Source organism: Arachis hypogaea, chromosome 16 (genome assembly GCF_003086295.3).
Source record: "Arachis hypogaea cultivar Tifrunner chromosome 16, arahy.Tifrunner.gnm2.J5K5, whole genome shotgun sequence".
In the NCBI taxonomy this organism is placed as follows: Eukaryota; Viridiplantae; Streptophyta; class Magnoliopsida; order Fabales; family Fabaceae; genus Arachis; species Arachis hypogaea.
In genome coordinates, this window is record NC_092051.1 from 137,688,671 (window position 1) to 137,697,552 (window position 8,882).

Genomic DNA, 8,882 nt, shown 5'->3' on the forward strand with positions numbered 1-8,882 from the left:
ACTTATAACCCAAAAGAAGAACTAATCACAAATCCAAGTCTCCTTCAACCAGACAAATTTGGCATGAACTTAGAGAACCTATAAGTTGTTGCTTTACTAGCTCCATTCATGGTTTCATTTGACACTACGAGAATCCTTGTGGTGTTTGCAACTCCTAAACCAAGGACAACAGTTGAAGTAGGTCCAACGGGCCGTATTTGTGGGGGCCTAAATGGTGGGTTGGGCCTTGGAGTGGCTGTTGGACTTGGAGTTGTGGGCCTTGTAGTGGCTGCTGGACTTGGAGCTGATGGGGGCCTCATAATAGGCATCTTTACCCTGATTCCTTCCCTGCTAGAAGAAGCAACAGCGGCAGCAGCAGTATTGGAGGGAGTTTTAGGAGTTAATGCAGGACCTTTGCTAGATCTGGTTGCTCTCCTCCCAAGGTTGGTCCTAGGAGCTCTCCTTCCAGCAGACTAACTTGTTGAATCGGATATGTTGAGATTGGCCTACAAAAAAAAACTCTAAGTTCCACTTGTCAAGTTACTGCCTCAGTATTGATTGATATATGTACTACCTCTTCATTAGCTTCAGAATGTGGATGGCCTTGTGTGAGCTCTTGTTCAACTGCATCCATGGTCTCCTCCCAAAACCTCTCTTGCTCGGAGTCTGACATGTCCTCTAAATCCATATGTGGCAAATTTTGTTGAGTTGCTGGCTGAACATGTCCTCCATCTGGCTGACCTGCTTGAGGTGCTTGCTGTGCGTTTGCATCTTCCTCAGATGCCACATGAGACTTCTTATCAGGACAGGTTCTGGAGTTGTGCCCAACCTATGAATACAACATCATTCCAACTAACTCTGGATCAACGTCAACAGGATGCTCAAAATACAAGTGGACCCTGTTTTTATTCTTCAGTGCGGAATCACACAACTTAACCACATCGGCATCCCTTCTCAGCACCCGTAGCCCGTTAGCTAAATCCATCCCCAGCTCCAACCAATACACTTCATTATACCTAGTATAACCTAAATCCAGAAACAAACCCTCAACAAGGAACAGATTACATGTATCAACATGCACCCTGTCAATGACACTCACTAAACCATCGTTACACCTCACCACACCATCTGCATCCTTCTCTAACCAACTCCGATGGTGATATACAAACGTGATATGAGTTGCCATCTAACAAAAAACATCAAATAAGTAACAATCAGATAAATCAACACATCAAGACATCCATCAGAAAAAATTTTCACTTCATCACCAACAATATGCAAACCCCAACGAACTGATAACAAGAAGAACGAAAACAATGAATGCTTACCAAAACCTTCGTTGTTCAATAGAGATTTCTTCACCTAGTATCAATGCCAAACGTGAGATTGCAAATGATGTTAATAATTTCAAGACGCAGAGACACACGAGATGAAGAGAAACATAGACCAACACTAAGAAACTCTTCAGTTTCCCGCATCCAAAATGGTCATAGTTAAATGGAGTGTTTCATTTAAGGTTAGCCTGGTCATTTACTAGGAAATGGACAATTAGGGTTTCATGAATTAAGGGTAAACCTGAAACGGGACGGAAGGCCTTATGAGGATGCCACGTTGGAATCCTGTCTGCCACATCACCAACCTCCATTTAATGGAGAAGGGCTTACTTCACGGTTGGGCAGATTTGTTGCGTTTTTAGAAATTTCAAGGGTATAATTGTCTTTAACAAATATATATATCAGTGGTGATAAACAATTTTAGTATCATAAATATATAAACTTAATATTTTTTAATCATATATATATATATATATATATATATCAGTGGTGTTAAACAATTTTAGTATCATAAATATATAAACTTAATATTTTTAATTTAGAGATTGATTACAAAAATATGGAAGATAATTTAAAAAAATATAATTTTTCATTTTTTATATATAGCAAGGTTGGTATATATAAATATATAGTATTTAAAGTAACACATTTTTATATTTTTGCAATATAATATTTTTTCAAATTAAAAATATTTATTAATATTAAAAATATTATTTTAATTTTAACACCAATTTTTAAATATTGTTAACATTGTATAACTATCATAGCCTTCGTTCTTAATAAAGTAGTTTTACATATGTGTACAGTAACATAATACGACGTTAGTAAAAATACTTACTTTTTACATTGAGGATGTGAATAGTTATCCAAATTAACAGATTTGATTATATGACTATATAAAATTAAATGTTATATAATATCAGTACATCAAAATTAAACTATTTATTTTATATCTTTGTAAAATTTATCAATCAAATATTTTTGGATAAGATTTGACTTCATTCTAATGTAATAAAATGACATTTTTTGTCCATAATAAATTAATCAAATCATAATGACTGTACATGGTCGAAAATAGCCAAGTATATACTGGGAGGAACTAGAAACGAGATCAAGAACTACTTGAGGACTAGGATCTAGAAGCACATTAAGCAAGTTGATGAACACTATGTTGCCAAGTTGAGAGTATGAAAACTAGAAAGAAAGCTAAGAGAATGAACTAAATATTAAATTGAATTGATGTTGGAAGAATGTATTAATTTACATATGAAGCTTCCTCACTTATTTACACACTAAGAGTGAAAGATAGAGAAACACATCAATAACTAACACTCAACTGATCCTATAACAAATTATCACTTCATCTAACTAACTCTGTAATGCAAACTAACTCTACATTGCTTGTCACACACGTCACTAGAGTCTTCTCCCTTAACACCCCCTCCGAAATCTCTCTCACTCTCTCAACATGTCTCAAGATTTGGAAGTGAGAAAAGGGCCATGGACCATGGAAGAAGACATGATCCTGATCAACTATATAGCCAACCACATGGATGGTGTTTTGAACTCTTTGGCCAAAGCTATCAATAAGGACACAGACACATGCGCATGCACATATATATTGCATCTTTCATTTCTTCTCCTTTTATTTTTTGTTCTTCTTCATTTCATGTTCAAACCCTAACTTTATGACTTTTCGTGCTTTCACAAGTCTTAAATGTATTGGAAAAAGTTGTTGATCATGTACTTGCTGTCTCAACCATGCTCTCTATGTTTTTATCTTTTCCATAGGCTTTCTCTTTCCAAATATTTGAAACTTCTTCAAAAGTCAATCCTTTTGTCTCTGGCATATAGAAAATCACAAAAATTATCGCAACACAAGCAATAGCCAAAAGAATCATAAAACTCTCACCAAGCCCAATAGCATCCACAAAAGAAAGGAAGCTAATAGACATGATGACACTACCAACCCAATTAATTGTTGCAGACATGCCACCACATATTCCTCTAAACTCTTCAGGGTATATCTCTGTGTTCACAGCCCAAGGAACAGGACCCATTCCAGGTGCAAAGAATATAATATACAAAGCCAAACCCGCAACAGCAAGCCATCCATAAACTAAACTCGGGTTGCCATGTCCTTTAACATAACATGAAGCAGAGAGTAGGATTAACGATCCAACCACACCTATTAAGCTACTAAGTGTAAGCTTCTTTCGCCCTACAATGTCAATAAGGTAAATGCCAATAATTGTGCCACCGGCATTAATTGCAGAAACAATGAGGGATAAGAACAAAGCCGATTCGTTTGATTTGAAGCCAGCCAATTGAATGATTGTTGGGCTATAGTACATTATAACACTAATACCGGTAAGTTGTTGGAATGCTTGAAGTCCAGCGCCACATATGAACGCAACTCTGATTTCTTTCAACTTAAATACATCACTGTATTTAACTTTGACCTTATCCTTTTGTTCTTGCTCCATGTGAGCTTCAAGAATATCTATTTCGTCCTCCAACCGAGGAGATGGGTATGTCCTAGAAAGAACATTGGTGGCCTCCTCCTTCCTATTCTGCAAGTTAAAAGTAACTAAGCTTTTAATTACTGTACCAAAACAATCAATATAAGGATTTATTTTACCCAAATTTTATAGGTGACTAATGACATAAAGTAGTCTTCATATGAAAATAATAGTTGATAATCATTAGATGATAATTTAGTTAAGAAAAAAAGTACAGGAAACTAATTTTTAGTTAGCTAACATTAGTCAACTTTAGATTTTATATTTATAATTTAAGTTTTAGGATCTAGAATTTAAGATAAACAAAATAACAAAATTGGCTGATGTTAGTTTAAAAAAAATTGGTTTCCAGCATTAATTTTAGTTCAACATATCAAATTATCTAAAAGATATTACCTATAATTTTTGCATAAAGAGAACTTCACATGAATGATCATTGATTTTATATCATCATTTACCTTCAAATATAGCCATCTGGGGGACTCAGGAAGAAAGACCATAAGAACCAACTGAATAACAGCTGGTGTACCTGCAATTCCAAGCATCCAACGCCATGTTCCAGGAACCTGCACAAATAATTTTGCTCTTAGAAAATCAAGATGGATGAAGACAAAATTATTACTATTGGTATTGTTAGCGAAAGAGTTGGGTATGCTTACTCTAGTCAAACCATAATTGATGACAAAGGAAAGAAATTGGCCAGTTGTGATCATAAGACAATTGACACTAACTAATCCACCTCTTATTTCAAACGGTGATACTTCTGCAATATACATAGGAGCAGTAACAGAGGCGAAACCTACACCTAGGCCAACAAAAAACCGGCCAACTATGATAAGAGTGGGATTTGGTGCGACGGCGATCAAGAGTGATCCTACTGCGAAACAAATATCTGCCACAATAGTGGCAGCCTTACGCCCTAAAGAATCATTAATGTAACCACCAATGGCGGCGCCGAAAATTGCACCAATTAAGGCCATGGCAACTATTAGTTCCTGCAAACATAACAAAATGAGAACATATAATTGCTGCAAAATGGCACTCTACTCTAGTCCTAATGTGTCATAGTCATAGTTACGTGAATTCACAATTTATCTTTGTTGTCGAATGCTATATATATATATATATATACATACTTTTCCCATTAAAAATTTTAAATGTGATGTATTACGTACCACCTACCAATTCTCCTACAAGAACATATTGCGTTTCATATAACTATATGGTCACAATTACAAGCTACCAAATTAAAAGAGAATGAACAAAAAGACACTCTCTTTTTTACCTGAAGAAAACTACTGTTCTTTACAACTTCAAAATCATCTTTTATGTACAATAGAGCGCCAGATATCACACCTACAAATGAAAACAAAATATATGCTATATCATTTCTTTCTTTTTTTGTAATTAATGAAATGGTAGACAATACGCATATATGTATACTGTACCAGTATCATAACCAAATAGAAGGCCACCAATACCAGCCGCAAAAGTAACTCCAATAATGTAAAAATTTTGGGAAAATGATATTCTGTGCTCTGGATGTTTCTCCAAATAATCAGAGTTTCCTACTTTAATCGATATGCACATATCAGCCACCATTTTTGCTAGCTTGCTTTTATCAACTAGTTGTAAATTGCATGTTAATGCGTGAGATCTAACATAGTTTTATAGATAATAAAGTTGTTAAATTTAAAAATTTTGTTGGATTTCTTGTTCCCTTAAAAGTCGATGGGCATATATATGATAACAACATTTGTTTCTTTTTTTAATGAAGGATCAGTTTCATGTTGATGTGAACTTGCAACTAGATTACTTTCCCTTCTTTTTATTTCCTTTCCTACTTTCCGTTATTACTCTGTCACAACGAATATGTACTCAAATACCTACATATGTTAACATGATTGCTGTCATTTTGGGTCCTTATATTAACTATCTTAATTTAGATTATTTTAATTATGTATTGATACCATTTAATAATTTTCTATTTTTGTCTAATCAAATATATTTATAGTATTCATGAGCCTTTCAAGCTATAATCGGTGGTTATGTGAAATTTATTTGCTGATGTATTGATATGTTAGTTGGATGTCTATAAAAATCTGATTCACAGTGATATTTATTATATAAATTAAATCCAAATAATTAATACATGTGAATCATAAAAATTATTTGCATATATTTTCTTGCGAGAAATGTTAAAGATAATTTTTATTAATATTAGTTAATACTATTAGCTAACATTTTATTTTTATATTGTTAGGAGTTAATTTTAGTATTTAAAATTTAAAATTTAGTACTTAAACTTTAAAATATTTACTAATATTAATTAAAAATAATAAATTTTATTGGTTATGGAACATTATTTTTTTGTTATACTAAGTTGAGTTGTGAGTATATTTCTTTGGTGGCTTTTTATAGTTGGTGAAAATTCTGTTATGTAATGTGATAGGCACTTATTACCTTCTTATTCAATGGTCAACAAATAGTATCTTCTGGTAAAAGAGATAAGCCGTGGATAATCACTAAAATAAAGATTAACTTAACTAACAACAACTCTATTTGTCATCTTTTTTTTTTAAAGTAAGAGCTCAACACAGTACAGTGGAGCGAACAGAGCTAGACAAGCAGCATACGCCTACTTAAATAACTAAATCAAACACATAAACTCCCCATGTCATCTCCGGCATAGCCATCAACAACAAAAGGGATCAACACCACTCCACTCATTAACGCTTCTCACGGTCATGTTAATGACTTCTTCAACACCTCTGCTTTGATTCTGGAAAATCTTGTTATTCTTTTCCATCCATATATTCCAAATGACCGTACAAAAGCACCTCAGCCGCTGCTTACGATCCTTCTTACTCCTCAATTCCTCTGTCCAACTGAGAAAGTGCTCTTTCATCGAACCCGGATAAGACCATTGACAACCGAATCCTGATATCCAAGCACTCCACACCTACCACGTAAATGCACAGCCTAGAAACAAGTGATATACATGTTCCAATTCATTATTACATAGCATGCATATAGTATCTTCCTGTCTGATAATTCCAAACCGGCTCAGCCTTTCCTTAGTGTTCACCCTGCCTATTAAAACAAACCAAGCAAAAAGCTCCACTCTTGGTGGAACCAAACCTTTCCAAATGGTCCTTGTGAAGCTGTAGCTGGTTACCACCTCTGGGAGTGCTTCAACCTGCATCACCTGCACAAATGAGTTAGTTGAAAAAACACCTTGCCTATCATATTTCCAAACCACTCAATCCTCTCTGTTATTTACTAATTTCACCGGTCTCAAAGCCTCATGTAATTGACTTCGAAGCTCCAATTCCCACTAAAAAAGCTCGTGCCTCCATTGGAATTCTAAATCCACTCTATCCCATCCCAAACCCACAGTCCCCAATAACGGATCCACATTGGTTTGAAACAGAGAAAAGCCTCAGGAACCGGTCTTTCAGAGATCCACATAGTAGCCATACATCCTCCCAAAACCGAGTCCGTCGCCCATCACCAATCTCCATGGACAAACTTGTAACCATCTTATCCCTTATACGTTCATTCATGATGTGCAACTGGCATATATCCTTCCATGGGCCTCCTCTTTTAGGTAGTGATTGAGTTGACAGTAGCTCATTGGGATTCAGATTATTACACAAACATACAATTTTCTTCCACAACGGGCACTCTTCCTTTGCAAACTGCCACCACCACTAAAACAACAATGCTGAGTTCCGAATCATTCCATCGCCAATTCCCAAGCCACCTAGTTTCTTTGGAGCCTGTACCATTTCCCATCTAACTAATGCCATACCATTCCTACCATATTCCTTACTCCACATGAATCTTCTCTGTAGTGAAATCAACTTCTCAGCAACAGCTTTCGGCAACTTAAATAGACTCAAATAGTACACTGGCAAATTGTTCAATACTGATTTGATGAGCACCAACTTCCCAGGTTTGTTTAGCACCTTAGCTTTCCACAAGCTTAGTTTCTCCTCTACTTTGTCCAGAATAGGCTTCCAAGTCTTCACCAACCTCGGATTTGCTCCTAAGGATACCAAGGTATTTAACTGGGAGAGTGTCCCCTTTACAACCCAAAAGGTTACACATACGTTGTATCCACTGCTCTTCACAATTAATTGGAATCAAACTTGACTTATCAAAATTAATACAGAGGCCTGACATCAACTCAAAACATCACAGAAGTCGCTTATAATTCTTAATAGTCTCCTTTTCTGGTGGGCAGAATAGAATAGTATCATCAGCAAACTAAAGGTGCGACAATTATATGCTATCCCTACCCACCAACAACGGTAATATATGTCCATTCCTGATCGCCTCTCCAACCATTCAATATAGCACATCCACAACCAATACAAATAAGAAGGGAGAAAGCGGGTCACCTTGTCTCAAACCTCTTTCCATTTTGAAAGGCTTAGATGGTGACCCAATATCAATACTGACATAGATGCAATGGCCACACACTCCATAACCCATGCTCTCCATTTATGCCCGAAGCCTTTCTTTTGTAATACCATGTCCACAAAGCTCCATTTGACTCTGTCATATGCTTTCTGGAAATCTAGCTTGATTATTGATGCTTCCTTTTTTCTCTATTTAAGCTAGTTTACTGTTTCACATGCAATAAGTGCCCCATCGTGTATTTTCCTTCCCTTGACGAACGCACTCTGAGTCTCCCCTATTAACCCTGGCATCACTGATCTCATCCTCCTGACTAGCACCTTTGAGATGACCTTGTAGACGCACCCCACCATACTAATAGGTCTCAAGTCTTTGATCTCCTTTGCGCCAACGAACTTTGGAGCCAATGCCACCCAAGCAATATTGCTATCAGTCGATAACCTGAAAGAAATAAAGTACCCCATCACTGCTGTGGTAAATTCAGGTCCAATCTCATCCCAGCATCTCTTAATGAAGTTCATGTTGTACAATCACAGCCTGGCACCTTAGAGGACTCGCAGTCCCACACAGTCTCTCTGATCTCCTCAGCCGACGGCATCCTCTCTAAGGTCACAGCATCTTC

The 8,882-nt window shown here is 36.1% G+C and overlaps 1 protein-coding gene across 1 annotated transcript; it reads right to left on the bottom strand.

Annotated features, from left to right (window-relative positions):
- Positions 1-514: 514 nt before the first annotated feature.
- LOC112757664 (inositol transporter 1-like) lies at positions 515-5,437 on the bottom strand. The gene is made up of 8 exons (XM_025806219.1): positions 5,284-5,437; positions 5,121-5,191; positions 4,495-4,830; positions 4,294-4,401; positions 3,061-3,886; positions 1,252-1,271; positions 917-1,165; positions 515-808 (listed from the first exon to the last, which is right to left on the bottom strand). Exons 1-8 carry the CDS (start codon positions 5,435-5,437, stop codon positions 515-517), a joined length of 2,058 nt encoding a protein of 685 aa, XP_025662004.1.
- Between the last annotated feature and the right edge of the window lie 3,445 nt (positions 5,438-8,882).